At 43.6% G+C, this 20,526-nt stretch overlaps 1 protein-coding gene across 1 annotated transcript; it reads left to right on the top strand.

Moving 5' to 3' along the window:
- Positions 1–5,583: 5,583 nt before the first annotated feature.
- LOC131395531 (membrane-spanning 4-domains subfamily A member 8-like) lies at positions 5,584–19,110 on the top strand. The gene is made up of 7 exons (XM_058527398.1): positions 5,584–5,636; positions 6,406–6,628; positions 8,793–8,915; positions 11,863–11,922; positions 13,014–13,148; positions 18,412–18,525; positions 18,711–19,110. Exons 2-7 carry the CDS (start codon positions 6,410–6,412, stop codon positions 18,795–18,797), a joined length of 738 nt encoding a protein of 245 aa, XP_058383381.1. The 5' UTR covers positions 5,584–5,636; positions 6,406–6,409; the 3' UTR covers positions 18,798–19,110.
- The last annotated feature ends 1,416 nt before the right edge of the window (positions 19,111–20,526 follow it).

Here is a 20,526-nt window from a genome sequence, read left to right as displayed (position 1 = left end):
CGCTATTTGCCTCTCTTTGTAAACAGTGACTACAGACCCTATATTTTAATTTTATCCCAGCATGGAGAGATTTTTGTGTATAATTTCTTATTATTTTTCTTCTTAGGAGTTTTTAAAAGACTTTACCTTATATTTGAATATAGGGGCTGAATAGTTTTTTGAAACCAATCAAAATGGAGCACCCCTGTTTTAAGAGACTTTACAGCCTTTATTCTTTCATGCCCTCCAAGGATGGACTATGAATCCAATTCAAAGGGAACCTCCTGAAGGAAATGTTTCCTTCTTTATCCTTCATAAATCCATCTTAATCTTGAAGAACAGATATCCTTTGCAACTGCATTTCTTCAGCATTAGAAATTCTTGCATTTATTTTGGGATAGAAGAATCTAGGCCTTTAAATTTGAGAATTCTAGAACCTATAAACTTAATTGATTTACTTCCATACACCTTGGTCTCTTCAATGATCTTTTCTTGGAAAATATGCAGGTCCTGCAGATATTATGCTTTGAGTCAAAAAGACCAAAGTCTCTACTGGCATTCTAGCATCCTTATGGATTCTCCACTCCCCACTCTCAATTCACAAGGACTTTTACATGAGGGAAAAGAATTTGCTCTAACAGTGGATAAGCAATTTTTGATTATTGGACGAGTTGGAAATTATATACACTCCTTTTTATCTGAAGAGAAAGTAGAAAAAAAGTATCCATTTAATAGAAAAAAGAAATCATATTCACACAGTTGCCCTGAGCTTTGCATGAGCCAAGACTTCTCCAGGGGAAGACACGTCATAATGTATTTATTGGGATCCTTGCATTAATTTGAATGAGTAAGACTCCAAGTTCTTCCTTTAAATAAAAAATAGAGGCATGGTTATCATATTTGCCTCCATCTGGGGCAGGGTGGGGGAGAACAAAGAGGGAGACAAGTTTCCACATTCCCATCTAGATCCATTTTCGGCCCTTAGAGCAGTCAGGTAACTTGCCCTTAGAGCAAGACTGAGATGGAACATTAAGATGGGATAATTTGAGGGACATTTAATACAGGGGCTTTCTACAAAAAGTGGGCAGTGTGTAGAGAAGCCACAAGTGATAGAATAGTATCCCAAAGTTGTTAAGAGCAGAAGCAAATCATAATCCTCTAAGTATGAATAGGCAAGTGAAAAGAGTGTTTCCCCAGACCTCAGGAGAAGAGAGTCACATGGAGAGGCCGCTTTGACAGGCATTGTGACCATTGGTCAACGTGCCCGCCAAACCTTGGCAACACCACAGGGAGGAAAGTAAGAGAATAAATAATTTGCCCTTTCTCTGCTCCAATCTCCTAATAGGATGTTCTGCTGTTTGAAACCAACTGGAAGCCAGAAGGCAAGGGTGCCTGTTGATGAAGTCCATATAAAGATTAGTCCCCATTGGATTGGTGGTTACCAGAGGGGAAAGGGGGAGGGAGGAGGGCGAAAGAGATAATTCGGCACATGTGTGTGGTGACGGGTTGTGATTAGTATTTGGGTGGTGAACATGATGTAATCTATGCAGAAATAGAAGTATAATGATGTACAACTGAAATTTATACAATGTTATAAACCAATGTTACTGCAATAAACAAAAAATTTAAAAAAAAAATAAAGTTTGTTAGAAGGTGAAAAAAAGAAAAAAGGTTAGTCCTCAGGGACACAATAGAATAGAGAAGGATGGAGCGGAGATCTGGAGAGGCAGATGAAAGACAGGCAGCACACAGCCCGTCTCTGCCCTGCTCTGTACACTGGGAGGCTAACCTATATGGACTGCATCATCTATACTTCTTTGTTCTTATTCCTTCTGGTGGTGTTTAGTCAATGAAATTGGAAGTTAGGAGGAGAGAAAAGTCAGAGTTCACCCTCCTCTTTTCTAGTCACAATTTTGACAGTAGCTAAGTTCCTCTATCTAAGGCCTCAGCTCCTACTAGGCAGCTCACATCCTTGGCTACAGCTCTTGCTGCTACAGGAACACGGTTCCTGTCCCCGTGCTTAAGGCTGAGGGGAAATAAAAGCTTCCCCCTGTTATTGGTTCCCAAGTGTGTCAACATCCCTTTTGGTTCCCGTGACCCTGCCCACATTTCTGTAAATAGTTCCTTCATTCATCTTCCTTCAATTAAACACGTTAAGACTGCCTTCTGTTTTCTTCTGCCACCACAAGTGATACAATAATGCTCAAAAGAATGCACAAAAGTATGCATAAGCCATCAGCTTGTCCAGACTGGGTGGGATCAGTGTAAAGAGACTGAATCTTTTAGGGATACTCAGTTCTCTCTAGGTCAATAGATAATGGGAAGATAATCCATTCACTACCTTTCTCTAACAAGACAACTTAGAGTAACAAGAAGTTCTCCACTCCTGGGACTGTTTAGCACTGGCAAGAATGCCATAGAAGGAACATGAGCATCATTTAGGGAGTGGGGAGGGTTAAACTAGCTTGACAGCCTCCATAATCTATCTCAATCTTTAGAGTCTCATGTGCTCTTACTTTTGACAGTGATTTCAAAAACCAAGGCAGTGGGTGTCTTATTTTGAGTTCCCCCAAAAGCATATGCTGATGTAAGGATTTAGATATTGTGAGAGAATGGGAAAGGGATATAGGAAGGGAGGAAAGCCAAGAAAATATGCATTGATGAATGGGTTCCTGTTACAGGGAATGGGGGCTCAATCTTTATGAGGACTTTCTAAGAAACAGATGAAACACACTTCAGGATTATCCTTCATTGGGGGAGACAGAGGGGACAAAGAGCTAGAATAATTATCCAGCAATACCCACCTTTCATTTGTTGAGAAAAATTCCTGGGGTATTAACTTCCCAGCACTTTTGGCCTGCCCACACCCAAGCATCATCTTCAGGAAAAGAGAGACATTGGCCTGCCCACACCCAAGCATCCTCAAGAAGAGAGAGGCATTGGCCTGCCACATCCAAGCACCCTCAGGAAGAGAGAGGCATTGGCCTGTCACACCCAAGCATCCTCAGGAAAAGAGAGGCAGGAATTATCTTTAGGCATAGAAACTGAAGGTGACTTCCAGAGTGGGCCAAGGGGATAGGGATGGGGCATCAACAGCATTTGCTACAGTAGGTTTGGACAACAATCCTCTCTCCTGTATGTCTCTTCCTTCTAGGAATTTGGTATCACTTCTGAGAAATCAATAAAAAGGTGGAAAATTCTGTCCTCTACAATATCTGGTTTAAGGCTGGTCCCAAAAGAACTTGGGCTTAGTCACCTACATGTCCACGTTCAGATGCCTCTTATTACTTCCTTCAATACCAGTTGGTTCATGTCATTCATCTTTTCAAAAAGTTGTCAAGCTATTTTATGGAGGTATATAAATTAATATTAAAGATCATATGGAAAAAGAAACATGCAAAAATAGCCAGAAAAATAATGAAAATGAAAAAATTATGAGGAGACGCCAGCCCTATCAGACATTAAAACATACCATAAAGCCTCTGTAATTAAAACATTGTTGAACTAAAATATGAGTAGATAAACAGATCAATGGAATGGAAGAGAAAGATCAGAACTAGGCCCAAATACATACAGAAATTTAACGTGTGACAAAGATATCATTCCAAATCACTGGAGTAAAGATGGACTGTTTAATAAATGGTGATGGGACAACTAGGGAGCCTTTTGAAAAAACATGAAGTTAGATCCATATCTCACACCATACACAAGAATAAACTCTAAATGTATTAGGAATCAAAATGTAAAAAGTAAAATAACATACTGCATTATTCATAAAAACAAAATTAATAGGTTTGGGGAAAGGAAGCATTGTGGTAGGAAAAATATATGTTGACACCAAACACCTACTTCTGGAGGAGAAAATAAATCCTATTTGGACCATCTACAAATTGCTTAAAAAAAAAATTAAAACCATACGAGTACTAGAGGAGACCACAGGTGAATTCCTATTTAATCTTAGTTTTGAGCTTTCTAACAATGACTCAAACTCCATAGGTAACTATCTTAGTTCATTTGGGCTGCCGTAACAAAAAGACCATAGACTAGGTGACTTAAAAAACAAACATTTATTTCTCACAATTCTGGAGACTGGGAAGTCCAAGATTAAGGCATCTGAAGATTCAGGGTCTGGTGAGAACCCACTTCCTGGTTCATAGATGACTGTCTTCTCTGTCCTCACATGGCAGAAGGGGACAGAGAGCTCTCTGAGGTTATAAAGGTACTAATCCCATTCATGACAGGAACAGGAAGTACTAATCCCATTCATGACAGGAACAGGAAGTACTAATCCCATTCATGAAGGGTCCACTCTAATCACCTCCCAAAGGCCCCATCTCCAAACACCATCATGCGGGGGATTAGGTTTCAACATATGAATGAGGCAAAGGGTGCCTCATTCAGTTGATAGCAGTAATAAAAGAAAAGATTGATAAATTTTATTACGTAAATTTTTTTTAATTTGTATGATTAAAAAACAAAACACCATAAACAAAGTCAAAAGACAATTGTCAAATTTGGAGAAAAGATATCACAGATGAAAAACTAATATTCCTAATATATAAAGAACTCTTAAAACTTGAGAAACAAAGGTCCAGAAATCTGATAGAAAAATGAGTTCAAGACATGAGGTTTGGCTCCATCTTTTCATCCTTAATACTTTCAATGTCCTTCCCCTACAAAATGCTTCAGCCACTATTGGCCATACCCAAAATATGTCCTGAACCTTCTCTCCTCCATGCCTTTGCCCTCCTCCATACCCTCTGCCTGTAATAATGTTCTTTCTCTTGACATTTTACAAAGTTCTAGCCATTCTATCAGCTTCATTTGTTCACCCAGCAAGCATTCATTGAGTGCCTATTATATGGCAGTAGGAATACAAAGGTGAAAGTGTCATGGACTATTCCCTCAAGACACTCATGGCGTAGCACAGCTGTTTTTGTACATTTTGCCTGTGCAATTCACATGATGTACATCAAGCCTACATTGGATGCCTGCCCATGGGTGTTTTCTGATTTTCTTTAGGCTCTGACTTAAATAAAAATAGAGTTGTAACATATAGCATGACCCAATTGGTATTTTAAAAAACTCATATACAAACAAATAAAAATAATAGAGAAATTAAAAAATAGGCTTAAGTTGATTGCAATTCTCATTTCACATGCTGTGATTCCCCTTTTGTCCTGCAGTTTATGGATTTCAAAATTCCACCTTCTGTTTGAAATCTTCCCTATTCTCTTCAAATCCAATAAATCAGTTTCTCCTCTGTTCTCCTGTGGGGGACTCTTGTTTCTCTACTGTGGCATTTATGTCACAGCCATGTACATTACCCCTGAGTGCCCAGTTCATTCCCGTGTCTCCCAGAGCACCAAGCACAATGCTCTCTTCTCCACACAGATACCATTAAACACTTACCCAACTGAAATGCATTTAATTGTCTCCTTGGCCAAAACGGGAAGTAAATATGGGTGGGGAAGCTGGGCTCTAAGCAACTGGTGACCTGGACTGCACGTAAGAGAAAAGTGGAGAGGACTTTTGATCTTTCTAAACATATCGTCCAACCGAACACAGTGCGCTCAGTCTCTTGGGGGAAGAACGAGTTGCCTACAGCGAAGAATTGGGAACAGGATCAAAAGAGACTTAGCCACTGGCAGAGCAAAGTGAGTATACTTAATCTAATGGTTTCTATGGATAACGGAGGGGTGGTGATAAAGTTTTTCTGCCAAATGAGACTTCTGACGAATCTGGGTGTGGAGTGGAGCACAAGGCAAGCTTTATTGTACTAGCTTTATTTGGGTCTTTTCCAAAAAAGACAAGGAAAAAGAAAAGATATTTTTGAAACCAGACCAGAGTTCACAAGTAGCCTAGAAAATTGAGCAGCATGAGACACCCAGTGGATATACACTGCACTGGAACCTGGGCTTCCCTTGAGGAGAATGATCTCCATTCAACTAACATTTATATGACTGGGACCTTGGGGAATTCAAGTCCACTCTCCCAGCTTCAGTTTTGTTTTCCAGAAATTGAAAGTATGGGACTCAGTGTTCTCCAAGAGACTTTCCAGCTCTGAAATTTTGTAATCAGATACTATTACTATATGCAAAGTATGATGCGAAGAACTATGAGAGATGCAAAAATGGAAAAGATGCACCTCTTGCCCTCCGGTAGAGCTTAACCTGTTTGGGTCTTAGTTTTCTCATCTGTAAAACTGGGCAGCTGTAAGGATTAAAGGAGATGTATCTGTAAAGTACTGACTGCCCGGCACTTCATAAATGCCCTGTAACTGATATCTAATATTATTTCTAAAAGAGGGTGAATAAACTCCTAGGGGATTGAGATGCTCACATGAGCTAATGAAGGCAAAAGTCCTTTTTCACTGTAAACTTTAGTGCATATGTGAAAGACGACTCTATCACGTTTATGTTTTAGCAGCATGAATTCAATGACTTCAGCAGGCCCCATGGCCAATTCTGCGTTTGTGATGACACCCCAAAACGGGTATCCTGTGATCCCAGGGGGCATGGTTCAGGTGCCCCTGTATCCAAGCAACCAGCCCCAAGTCCATCTAATTCCCAGGAACCCACCCGGTTTGGAGCCATCTGTGAGTGTGCAACCTACCCAGAGAGCCTTGAAAGAGGGCAAAGCCTTAGGGGTAAGTGAGATTTCACTCTGCAGGCCAGGGAGTCGGAGGCTGGAGTCTACAATGGCTGGAGTCGGAGGAGGGGGGAGATTTGGCAATACAGAAACTCCAAACCCAGCAAGTGGGGTTGGAACTGACCTGGCCACGCCAAACTCAGGTCTATTAGAAAGCTCGGCTGTGCAACATCACCAGGGCCTCAGTACGGGGCCTTGTATTTTCTGGCTTAGGCATTTTAAGAAAGAGGAAGTAAAGTAACAAAAAAGTAGTAAGCTTGGTCCTGTTCCCAGCATCCGTGTTGATCCTTGTAGCCACTGGAAGAAAGTGGGTCCAGCGAGCCACAAGGTGGAATTTAAACCCAATGTGATTGAATGGAGTCTTTGCCCAATAGACAACCAACAAGATAAGAGTTCACAACAACTGTCCCCCTGAAAGGCTGTCCTGGGTAGGACAGGGGAGCCCATTTCATTGTGTAGCTGAATGATGACAAGCATGGATTCTGATCCAGACTGCCCAAGCTCAAATCCTAGCTCCATCCCCATAGATGGCTTGTGGGAGTATCAATCGATACCTCCTGTGTGGAAGGCCAATTGTAACTACCAAATTTACAAAATACCCAATAATTCCATTTCTGAGATTTTGTCCTCCAGATGTGCTTGTGCACGTGAGACATGTGATATATATGAGCTTACTCGTTGCAGCATGGTGTGTGATAACAAAAGAATGGAAACAACCAAAATATGCATTAATACAATACTGGTTAGGGGCCGGCCCCATGGCGTAGCTGTTGAGTGCACACGCTCCACTGCTGGCGGCCCGGGTTTCAATCCCGGGTGTGCACTGACCCATCACTTGTCAGGCCACACTGTGGCGGCATCCTATATAAAGTAGAGGAAGATGGGCACGGATGTTAGCCCAGGGCTAATCTTCCTTAGCAAAAAGAGGAGGATTGGCAAGAGATGTTAGCTCAGGGCTGATCTTCCTCACACACAAAAAATATATATTTATATATATATATAATACTGGTTAAATCAATGTACCTATTGTATATCCAAAGATATACAGAGGAAGATGGGCATGGATGTTAGCCCAGGGCCAATCTTCCTCAGCAAAAAGAGGACAATTGGCATCGAATGTTAGCTCAGGGCTGGTCTTCCTCACAAAAAAAATAAATACATAAAATAAATTTTTAAAAAATGTATGTTTATACATATATGTATATGTATGTATATATACTCTTTGTGCAAGACTATATGTGTATTAGTTTCCTAGGCCTGCACTAACAAAGTACCACAAACCGGGTGTCTTGGAACAACAGAAATGTATTGTCTCACAGTTCTGGAGACCAGAAATTCATAATCAAGGTGTTCCCAGGGCCATGCTCCCTCTGAAGGCACCAAGAAACAATCAATTCCAGGCCTCTCACCTAGCTTCTGGTAGTTCCTTGGCTCATGGCCACACAACTCCAATCATGGCACACATGGCTTTCTCCTGTGTGCATGTGTCTCTCTTCACGTGGCATTCTCTTTAAAAGGACACCAGTCATATAGGATCAGGGGCCCACCCTACTCCAGTATAGCTGATATTACCTAATTACATCTGCAGCAGCTCTATTCCCAAATAAGGTCACATCTTGAGTTTCTGGGGATTAGATCTTCAACATATTAATCTGGTGGAGGAGAGGCAGACACAATTCGATCCATAACAATATCCTAAAGCAACAAGAGATGAGCACAAAGATTTATCTACAAAGATGTTCATTGCAGTGTTATCTATAATATGAAAAAATAAAAACAATTTTACCTGTCCAATATTTCTGTCCCAAATACTCCATAGAACATCTACACGATGGAATCTGGGCAGGCCTTAAAAGACGTGTTTGAAGAATACTTAATACAGTGGGGATGTGTTCATGATGAAATACTAAGTTAATTATACAGAGCCATTTTGTATTATCAATGTATATATTCGAAAAGAATAGAAAATTATACACCAAAATGTAAGCAGTTGTTTTCTCTGAGTGGGGGGAAATTATGGGAAGTTTTTATCTCACTTTTATATTTTCCATATGACTTTTTAGACTAGGAAAACAAAAGATTTATTAAAATAAACAGAAGGCACAAAGGGAGGCAGGATCCAGCTTCAGAAACAAAGGCTTCAGTTCGCGTCTCTCCTGCAGGCTGTCCAGATCCTGATCGGCCTGATACACTTCGGCCTTGGCTCCATTACGGGGACCGTCCTTTCAGGGTGCTATATAGCTATCTCGTTCTATGGAGGCTTTCCCTTCTGGGGAGGCATCTGGGTAAGTAATGTGGGTCACCCTGCAAGTGAATTCCCAGAAAGTGTCAGCGTACCCAAGGGCCACCTTGTCAAGTTGAGTAGCTTTTGCCCTCCAGAAGTTTCCCTCCAAGAGAGTACTCAAGTGTGAATCCAGCTCAGCCTTTGTTCGCTAAGTGTATTAGTCAGCTTGGGCTGCCATATCAAATACCACAGACTGGGTGGCTTCAACAACAGAAATTTATTTCCTCATAGTTCTGGAGGGTTGAAATCCGAGATCAAGGTGTTGGCAAGGTTGGTTCCTTCTGAGGCCTCTCTCCTTGGCCTGTAGATGGCTGCCTTCTCTCTGTGTCCTCACATGGTCTCTGTGTGTCTGTGTCCTGATCTCCTCTTCTTATAAGAACACTGATCACATTGAATTAGGACCCACCCTAATGATTTCATTTAACTTTAGTCATCTCTTTAAGGCCCTATCTCAAAATACAGTCACATTCTGTGGTACTGGGAGTTAGGATTTCAAAAGATGAATTTTGAGGGGACATGATTTAGCCCATAACACCAAGTGACAGCCCTGCAAGGCGCCATCCACCCAGAGCGGGCACCATTTCTAACTGGGCCACCCCAGAGGTGAGGGAACCTTCTTCTAGTTCATCAACCAAGAGGCAGCACCTTTTTCCAATTCACACAAAAACACCCATATGTAAAAACATGTATTGGGAATAACCCTCAACTGTTCAATGTAGGCCCATAACCCAAGCTCCAGGAGAAAAATATTTCCACCAATGGTCAAGAGTGACTGCCCAGCCATAGAGCAGTTGTTAAGCCGTGGGGACTCAACCTAGAGTCCACAGATGGGCTTCAGAGTCCCTGTTTTGGCAAAATATTTGGTATGTTCGACGCGAATTTTTTTTTCTAGAAAAGTCCATAGCTTTCAGCAGATTCTCAGGGTGATCTGTGACTCCATAAAAGGTTAAGAACTACAGGTCCTTTCTCGTCTCCAATTTTATTGCCTTTATGATTCTTTTGCATTCTCCCTAGTGTCCTCTGCCCTACACACACTTCCACAGACACACACACACACACACACAAACACAATCCCTTCTTCTCCTCCCTCTCCACCCACCCATCTCCTTTTTCTTCCTGCTGTTACACAGTCTGTCCCTTGACTCACACACCTATCTGTGATTCAAATGCAACTTTTCTGACAAATAGCAAAACTCCAGAGTAAGCTAGATGACAGCCAAAGTCACCCTATCCCATGAGATTTAAATAAAATAGCGTAGAGATATCCCCCACTCTCACACCCACACAACATCTGCAAAGTGGCAGGGCTTATGTTCTTGGGAGCCTCTTTCTGAGCATCCTCTACTGAGGCTGTGGTCTTCTCTCTTTTCGGCCCAGACTCAGACTTGGAAGTCAGCCCCTATTCCTTCCCCCACCCCTATACCTGTGTCCCTATAACCAAATTTAATGGAGTTTGGGGCAATGGAGGGGAACAACACCATAGCCACATTGCTATTGAGGCTTTGAGTTTAGTGAGTAGTCTTAAGCGTCTGGCAGCTGCCCCGACATCTAAATGCCTTGCTGGCCATCTCCCCTTCTGCCAGGTCGCTCAGCTCCCTCCAGCCCTCAGGACCCTCCCCCCTTTTTTCTGCAGGGTGGTTTTGTTCTGTTACCTTCTTAACTCCTGCACTATCCATTTCCTAAAGATCATCAATGTCTTCTTCCAAAACAAAAGCCCATCTCCTTCGGCACCTCAAAAGGACCGGCAGGGACATCAGAAGTCCAGCCTTTTGTTCCCTTCCTTCCCTACCAAGTCTCTATAAATAGAAGGGTGTAAGATTGAGATTTATTTTTCCAGTTATAGGAAAAATGGCATTCCCCTTAGAAGGCATATGCAGCTAGAGTAAGTTTTCATTGTAAAACCATTTGCACTCCATGGCACACGCATCTACCCTGAGTGGGAGGGAGTATAGGGTGACAGTTAAGAACGTGGGGTCTGGAGTCAACCTCCTAGATTTGATTCCCAGCTCTGCTACTGGAATGGTCTTGGGGAAGTTGTTTAAAACTCTCTAAGCCTCAGTCTGCCCATCTGTAAAATGGGAACAATAATAGTGCTTGATAAGCCATCATGCAGTTAAATAAGGCAAGGTTAAAAAAGCTCTTCATGTAGTAGCGCTCAGCAAAGCTTTTATTAAACCGTAGCTGACGCCCTCTCAGACCACTGCGGATGATCCCAACATCCACTAGGCCTGCAGAATACCAGTGCTGAAATAAATGCATACGATCTACCTCAATCATCCTCATACTTGATGTTCAACATCGTAGAGATGCAACATTTTCTGAGTAACTGAAAGGTATTCACTGAGATGTGTAGTCAGGCAAGGACTGATGTTGGGCATATAAATAAAAGCAGTGGAGGAGCAGGTAACCCCTTCCCTCTTCCCTCCAGGGCCCCCATGCCCTACGGCATCCTGAGATAAAGATGGGAAACCAACAAGATGTGCGTGTGGGAAAATAAAAGACAAGGGAAGAAGTGGCATTCATTGAGTATCTACTATGCACGGGATCCACTAGGTACAAGTCATACCAAATGCCAGATACAAGGCATAAACTATCTCATGACAATGACACTTAGAAGACACGTAGTCTTTCCCATTTTTCAGAAGAGGAAATAAAGATTCAGAGAAATTAATAACTTACCCAAGATCACATGAGTTTCGAGCCAGAATTTAAAACCATGTCTGCTGGGTCCTAAAATCTGTGTTTATCCCACTTCACTGCCCCGTCGTGTGGTGCAAAACAGCTCACTCAGGCATTCGTTTCTTTATTCTTTTCTCCATGTTGAGCTGGAGGTCCCAGCAGAGGAACCCAGTGTGTGTGAGAGAATACGTGTGTGACCAGAATCATGGAAGCCTGAAGATGGGCCCTAACCTTTGACCTCTTTCTAAACCCCCTCTCTTCTGTGCCAGTTCATCATTTCAGGATCCCTCTCGGTGTCAGCAGAAAATTATCCAAAATCTTCTTGCCTGGTAAGTCACATCCCAAGACTGGCCCTCTCAGCTGGGGACCTATAGGAGAGAGACGCAAGGGGGAAAAGACGGTTAACACACATCCTTCCCTCATCCTTGTGCCTACTTGTAACCAGACACAGGGCACTGACATGCATCACTTCTACTCACATATAGGACCACGTGAACCTGGTCAGAGTCACAAGTAGGAAAGAGTCCAGAGTATTCGGGGGAGAGAAAGGCAACCCAGCCACCTTAGTTAAGGCTTCAGAGTGTGGAGACAGAGAGCGAGGGAATAGCTTCCCTAACAGGGCCTTACAGGAGGAGGTACAAAGCTCCCAGGGGCTCAGGGCTCCCCTCCAGCACAGCAGAGCACCGAGAGAGCAGAGCACAGAGCAGGCCTCCAGCAACTTCTGCAGGGAAGCCAGGGGAACCTCAGGCACCTGCTTGCTTCCTTCCCTAATGCATCCAGCCAACCAAGCTGAGAAAATCAACATGGACGGGGCTTTGTGGTCTCCCAGCAATGGATCAAGAAAGTACCTTTGTTTCTCTCACAAGCAGGTGTTCTAGGGTAAAGGGCCTCAGAGCAGTCAGGTCCCTCCAACCAGATGAAATCTGTTTGAAAATCTCCAAAGGGAAGCTCAAAATTCTGGCATATCTTTCTGCACATGGCCCAGAAACATGGAGAATCAGAGCCTGTTGCCTCCCAGGACACTGGGGCCAAGCCTCCTGCCTATCTCCTATGGGATAAATGGGTTGAGTGCTTCCCAAAGATCATGCTTGGGGACACTAGTCCCACGAGACGCTCTGTGAAGATGGTTAGGTAAACTCGGGGGAATCTCTACTTAGTAGTCCCTTCTCTATGGATTATGGAAGATCTATAATCCTTATTAAAGGCTCTGAGAAGTCCTGCAACAAAGATCTGTTTAACTTTGTTCAACTCAGCTTTTTTCAAAATTAATTTTCCCCCAAACCTTTTTGCACAGAACGTCTCTTTACTTGCTGCAGAACTAGGTTCCGGGAATTCACATTAAGAAACATTTGTTGAGTCTCTGCTTATCCTGGCTATAATAGTTTTCCTCTCCCACCCTAATCCTCTGTGTCTTCTTCAGCTGAATGGCAGCTTGGGCTTGAACATCGTCAGTGCAATCTGCTCTGTGGTTGGAATCATACTCTTCATCACGGATTTGAGTCTCGCCTCCACCTCTGCCTACTCCGAGCGTTATTATTGTCACGCCTGGGGTGTGGTGAGTATGCCTCTCAACCCACGCTCCTCTGGGCTCTGACTTAGCTATTTTTAGAAAACTGTTGGAAAAGACCTGACACCAAGCTTCCTCACCCAGCGCTGGAGGAAAAGGAGGTGCCGTCAGACTGAGAACAGAGTTTAAAATCCCTGACCTATAGTTTTATTGCTGTGTTACTTTAAGCGTGTGACTTTTCCTAGTCTTAGTTTCCACCTTTGTAAAACAGTGCCTATCCATGATGTTGTTGGGAGAAGTAAATGCAATTACACATATAAGGCATATGTACCCACCAACCTTCGCCTCTCCTCCATTCTTGCCTCCCTGCCCATTACTACGGGCAAGAGGTCAGCAGACTGTTTCCTGTAAAGAGCCAGTTAGTAAATATTTAAGGCTTTGCAGGCCATCCAGTCTCTGTTGCAACCACTCAACCCTATCCTATAGCGCAAAAGCTGCCACGGAATATACATAAACAAATGACACGGCTGTGTTCCGATAAAACTTTTTTTTTTTTAATTTTTTGTTTATTGCAGTAACATTGGTTTATAACATTGTGAAAATTTCAGATGTACATCATTATACTTCTATTTCTGCATAGATTACATCATGTTCACCACCCAAATACTAATTACAACCCATCACCACACACAAGTACCGAATTATCCCTTTCACCCTCCTCCCTCCCCCCTTCCCCTCTGGTAACCACCAATCCAATCTCTGTCCCTATGTGTTTGTTTATTGTTGTTATTATCTACTACTTAAGATAAAACTTTGTTGGCAAAAATAGGCAGCAAGCAGGATTTGGCCGGTGGATCATAATTCGCCAATCTGTGCTATAGACCAGTGCTGTCCGATGGAAATATCATGTGAGCTGTGTATATGATTTTAAATTTTCTTTTTGCCACATTTAAAAAGAAGAAAAAAAGAAATGGGTGAAATTAATTTTAATAATATTTTATCTAACCCAATATATCCAACGTGTTGTCATTTCAACATGTAGTCCTTACAAAAAAAGTATTAATTCCGTATCTTGCGTTTGAGGTACTGTTTGAAATCCAGTGTGTATTTGGTACTCACAGCACATCTCAATTTGGGACCAGCCACATCTCAAGAGCTTAACAGCCACATGAGACTCGTGGCTACCGAATCAAAGAGTGCAGCTACGGATGAGTCCCATGTCAACTCAATCTCTCCATCTGCACACAAAGCCCATCCTCTCCCACCCACTCAAGGTCATCACTGCAAATTCTCCTCCCCTCTCCCTTACCTCTGCCTCTCTTCTACACCATCAATTGTCCCCCTTTACTAGAGTTTTTCTGTCTGCATATAAACATGCTTTTCTTTCTTCCATCCTAAAAATCAAACAAACAAACCTTCCACTTTCCTGCTTTCCTGCCAGGTACCACCCTATTTCTCTGGTTCTCTTTGCAGAAAAATCCTTAAAAGAATTGTCTACACTCACTTTCTCCAATTCTCCCCTCTTCTAATTCTCTCTTGAATCCACTCTAATCAGACTTTCAGCCTCATTTCTCCAAAATCCTCCTCTGCTCAAAGTCCCCAGTTGTTCCTCCTCTTTGGTGGACTTGACATGGCTTCCAGGCTCCACCCTGGGGCTGGTTCTCCTCCACCCTTGCTGGTTGCTCTCTTCTCTGTCTCCTTTGCTGGTTCTTCTCTTTTCCCCAATCTCTTAGGCTCAGCCCTTGGTCCTCTTCTGTTTTCTCTCTACACTCACTGCCTTGGCAATCTCGTAGAGAAATATCTTCTCTAGGACAGTGACTCCAATGCACGGCTCCAGTCAAAACCGCTCTCCCAAACTCCAGTCTCTTGTATCCAGTTGTCTACTCAACATCTTGAAGTTAACATATCCAGATCTGATCTCCAGACCTGGAATATTCCCTCAGCTATCCCCACAGTTCCCTCCCTCCCTCCCTCACCTCCTTCAGGCCATTGCTCGGTAATCACCTTCTCAATGAGGCCCACCGGAACAACCCAATACCCGTACCTAAAGTCACAAGCATCAACCCACACTATCCCAGGATCCCAATTCTCCTTCCCCAAATTCACTTTTCCCATAGTCTTAAACATCTCCTAACAAACTCTACAATTGACTTGTCTGTTTCATTTCATGCTGACTGTCTGTCTCCTCCTACTAGAATATAAGCTTCATAGGGGCAGGGATGTTTTTCTATTTCATTCACTGCCATATCTCAAATACCTAGAACCATGCCTGGCACATATCTGACACTTCATAAACACTTGTCAAATGAACACATGAATGCACCAGGTATGGTCTGTATTCTGTAAATGGTAGCCATTAATTGTTGTTTGCATTTGATCAAAAGGTCCATCCCAGGACTTTTCTCTCCAAGATTCCTAAGAAAAGCCTCCCGCCGGAGAACCTATAGACCAAGTCCATGTCATTTATCAAAAGTACCTTGAGAGGCCGGCCCAGTGACGTAGTGGTTGAGTGCACACACTCTGCTGCAGCAGCCTGGGGTTCGGATCCCAGGCAGGCACTCATGCACCACTTGTGAAGCCATGCTGTGGCGGCGTCCCATATAAAGTGGAGGAAGATGGGCACAGATGTTAGCCCAGGGCCAATCTTCCTCAGCAAAACGAGGAGGATTGGCGACAGATGTTAGCTCAGGGCTAATCTTCCTCACACACACACACAAAAATACCTCGAGTTCCTCCCCTCCCAGAAACATGCTATGGCTCCCAGTTGCTTTAGGATTAAAGTCCACATTCCTCAGTCAGGTATTCATTGCTCCCCAGAGATCTGGCTCTAACTCCCTGTGCCCCACAACTCACTTCCCTTCGAATCCCTCACTCACTCTGACCTTCAGCTCCTCCCATCCACTGGGAGAGGAAGACACTGAAGAATACTTGGGTCTTTTCCTGCTGGGAAAGAACCAAGGAGGCATGAATTTCCCAGTGTAAGAAATGAGGAAGCCAGTGCTGGTTGAGGAGCTAAAGGAGGGGAAGATGGGGAAGAGGTTTAGAAAAGACTAAACCTCTGCAGCCCAGCAATGCCCTGGAGTATAGACATCAGTAACTTTTGAGTCAGAAAATTTGGCTTCTAGTCTGTTCCGCCAATATCTGATCTTAGAGGGAGAACTCCCCCCATCCTGGCTGCCCACCCTGCCTTCAACCTCAGTCCTCCCATCTGACCAACGAGGGCTGAGCTTCATCAGAGCTTTGCAAATGATGACCCAAGGGATGGGACGCTCCAAGAGCTCAACGAGGATGAATCATTGCCCATCAAATAATAAATATCGAAGCTCTTGAGGGACCCCTTTTCTTTTGTGTGTGTGTGTGTGTGTGTGAGGAAGATCAGCCCTGAGCTAACATCCGTGCTAATCCTCCTCTTTTTGCTGAGGAAGACCAGCTCTGAGCTAACATCTATTGCCAATCCTCCTCCTTTTTTTTTCCCCAAAGCCCCAGTAGATAGTTGTATGTCATAGTTGTACATCCTACTAGTTGCTGTATGTGGGACGCGGCCTCAGCATGGCCAGACAAGCGGTGTGTCGCTGCGTGCCTGGGATGCGAACCCAGGCCACCAGTAGCGGAGCGCACGCACTTAACCGCTAAGCCAGGGGGCCGGCCCGAGGGACCCCTTTTCCATGGAAGGTTTTATTTATAAAAGAATTTTGTTGTTAAAAACACATTTGTAAAGGACCAGTAGAATGAGTCAAGGCTCTTCTTCCCTAAGCTTCCGAGATACATTGACTAAGAAGACACCATCATCCTGCCTTTCCCTTTGCCTGGAACACCCTCTCCTTCTCTCACCTCTCTAAATCTTCCAATAAGAATTAACCTCTCTCCTCAGTGCCCCTTAGGCACTTTTGGGGCTCTTTTATAGTTCTCACATAATAGACGTGAATTATAGTCATCTACTTCTCTATCTGTCTCCCTCACTAGATTGTGCCTCTCAGGATGTTTTTCTTGGCCACTTGTACCAAACAGATGTTTAATAAATCCTTGCTAAAGTGAGAGGGAGGAGAAGGAAATGTGCTAAGGAGAGGTCTCTCCAAAAAGGAGAATTCTTGGAGCAGTGGGCTATCACCAATGCCATTTTAAAAATAATAATTCACAAACATTTCTTTGGTACCTACTCTGTGCAGTGCACTTTTACGCTCATATATAATATCTCAGGTAATTGGAATCCACATGGCAATTGGAGTCATTCATCCCTTCTCCTTTAAGATTAAAATGGGTTCTACTTGGGGGCCAGCCCGGTGGCATAGTGGTTAAGTTCACAAGCTCCACTTCGGCAGCCCGGGGTTCGCAGGTTCAGATCCCGGGCGTGGACCTATGCACCGCTCATCAAGCCATGCTGTGGCGGTGTCCCATATAAAGTAGAGAAAGATGGGCACGGATGTTAGCCCAGGGCCAATCTTCCTCAGCAGAAAGAGGAGGATTGGCAACAGATGTTAGCTCAGGGCTAATCTTCCTCACAAAAAAAAAAAAAAAATGGGTTCTACTCAAACTCTCTCCCCAGATGCAGTGGGAGGCCCCATTCTCCTGGGTATTCTTAGAGAATAGCTAGAGGACAGCTTAGATTTCTCCTGGTCCTTAGGTGACATCTACTGCTGCTGAACTATTCCAATTTCTGGATCCTTCACTGACTCTTTTTCCCAAACTAAAGACAGCCCGATTACTTCCCTCCATAAAACGCCACTGTCATAAGCCAAGAAGGTTGTCTCAGTAGCCAACTTTCTCTAAAAATGCAGAGGGATGGTGGAGGTTTACATCAGAGCCCAGGAAACTACCAGTGACTGAAGATTAGACATCCTCGTTTTGTAAACTCTTAATTTCTCATAGGATGCTTTTTCTGCAGGTTCCACCTTCCCGTCATGTTGTTCAATCTTATCTTTCTCCTCTAACCATCTCACTTTTCTCTCTATGGCTTGTCCCTACTCCCAAATTTTTATTCACTTCCTACACAGAACAGTTTCACTGTTTCACTGTCTGACCCCAGAGTACACATCAGGTCTCATCTCCTTACCTGAAACAAGGTTATCAAGGTGTTTTCCTAAATAACGTCTCCTCTTCCCCTTGGAGGAGCACCAGTAGTAAATGTTAAAATAATTCTTTTACTTGACCCTCCAAAAACCCAGTGAGACGTTTTCCCCACGAGGCTAGGGGGAAATGAGGTTAGGGGAGTTCCCCAAAGTCATGGCGATGGTCCACTGCAGAGCCACACTTTGAGCCAGACCTCAGAGTCCCAGGCCAGCACTCATGTCCTCCTCACCCATTCTGGTTCCAGACCCCTGGAATGGCTATTTCTGCTGTGCTGCTAATATTCTGCCTTCTGGAGTTATGCATTGCATGCACATCTTCCCACTTTGGCTGCCAACTGGTCTGCTGTCAACAGAACAACGTGAGTCCTGGGGGCTCCTCAGCAGGTGGAAAATGCCCCAAAAAGAGTGGAGACTAGAGGGGTCTTCATGCTTCCCTTTCCTGCCCAGGAGTAGGAGGAGTCCCACAGTGTTTAGAGGCCTCTGTGCATGCCCAGTCCTTCTTACACCCTCATTCACGCTCCTACCTTGTGCCTGTGTTTTCTAGGTGGGCGTGGTCTACCCAAAGGTTTATGTGCCAAACCCAGTAGTCATCGCAGAACCAGCAAACCCGCCATCAACTTATTCCAACTAGCTCCAGACCTCCAAATAAGCAAAGCCAAATGTTCTAGAAGCATCTTTCACTGGGACCAAATGAAGACCTCCCCTTCCTGGGCTTCTGAAACCCAGGTTCTTCCTTCCCTAACATTCTAAGGGAAATGTCTTTCCAACTGCATGCATCCTGGGCTTCATTCAATTCAGCCTGGTAAATTGTGCTATTTCTCTCTTAAAAAGGAGACAGGAATTTAAAGTGGATTTTAGAAATATGATGATGTCCACCTGAAAAAAAAAATAGAAGTCTCAAATGATGGCATCTAAATTTACAAATCCTGCAATAAAGGAGCACATTTTCAATTAAAATAAAATAAAAATAAAGTGGATTTTAACAAAGAGTTCCTCCCTAGGGCGTCCACACGTGGGGTCTTTGTGTGCACATATTCATGTGCTTACCTATGTGAGCTTGTGGGCTGGAGGAACGAATGTCTATATAACCCAAGCTTCATTCTTTTAATCATTCATTCATTTAATAAATATGTACTAAACATTTGATATAGTCAAGGCTCTGTTCTTGGCAGGGGAAGGGTGAACACAACAAAGTCCTTGACCTCGAGGAACTTCTGGCCTCACAAGAGAGGACAACATGCAAGTAATTTTCTCTAACACAGGGCAGATGTGGGGATACACAGAGAGAATGGAGAGGGATATGATTTATTCTGGCAGGGATGTGACAAAGAACGGGTAAAGCAGGGAATAAGCCTGGTTGAGGAAGCAACACTTGAGTGGGGCATTAAGGGAGAGGAAGGGGTTTTGTAGGGCAATAAGGAACCACACTGTTGGGAAGACCTTTGGAGAAAGTGAGTCGTCCACTAAAACGATCTATGCTTTTATATGCTATTACCACTGATGCAATAGTACTCATGAATAAACACTGCTCTCACCAAAGTCACCAGTGTGCTCCATGTTGCCAACTTCAATGGTTCTGTTTCCATCCTTATCTTTCTTGACCTCTGAAGGATTTGACTCCACAAATCACTCTCTCCTTCAAACACTATGTTGGTTCTGATCCAGCTTCTCCACATCCTCCTCATTCTCCTACACAAGCTCCTCTCTCTCCTCTTGTGCCTCAAGTGTTGCTCTCCAATATGGTGCTGCCTTTGGCCCTCTTCTCAGTCTGTGTGCTCAAGCTCCACTCCTGGGGGCTTGAGATGGAAATCTGAAGTGAGATTGTGAGATTCAAATGTGCAATCAGTGCACAAAAGCACTGAAAAGTGATTATACCACTTTCTGGTCAGGCCCTGGGTCCCAAGACTCATCATCCTCCAATCTGAGATTTCTTGTAAAATCCTGGTTGTCGTCCCTGCCCCTGTCTTCTCCACTTCAGCCCCTCCACTTCTCCGTTCCAAGTTCAAGTGCCACTTCCACAAGGAAGCTGCCTTAGGTTCCCACAGCCAGAAGCATCCGAGTGAATGGCAGTCTTGTGGTAGGAGAAGGGAGGGGCTGCACAATGCAACCTAGCAGTGATGACATTCAGAATTTAACTTCGAGGAATTTTTTTATCTTGACTGAAAAAAATTCAGATTTTTGTATTGTGGCTAAAATAATAGAACTGTGACTTTATGTTTCATAGGAGTTTATTCACACTTGCAACATTTACAGCTCCTCCCAACCTCCCTAAGAACATTGGGACATTACATTGGGAAAGTATGCTCAGTCTCTGGAAGGTGCATTATAATGTCAGGGGGTATGTCATGTCAAGGAAAGAC

Source organism: Diceros bicornis, chromosome 31, assembly GCF_020826845.1.
Source record: "Diceros bicornis minor isolate mBicDic1 chromosome 31, mDicBic1.mat.cur, whole genome shotgun sequence".
NCBI classification, from domain to species: domain Eukaryota; kingdom Metazoa; phylum Chordata; class Mammalia; order Perissodactyla; family Rhinocerotidae; genus Diceros; species Diceros bicornis.
Note: the sequence above shows the minus strand (reverse complement) of the source record. Positions and strands in the feature narration are given on the sequence as shown.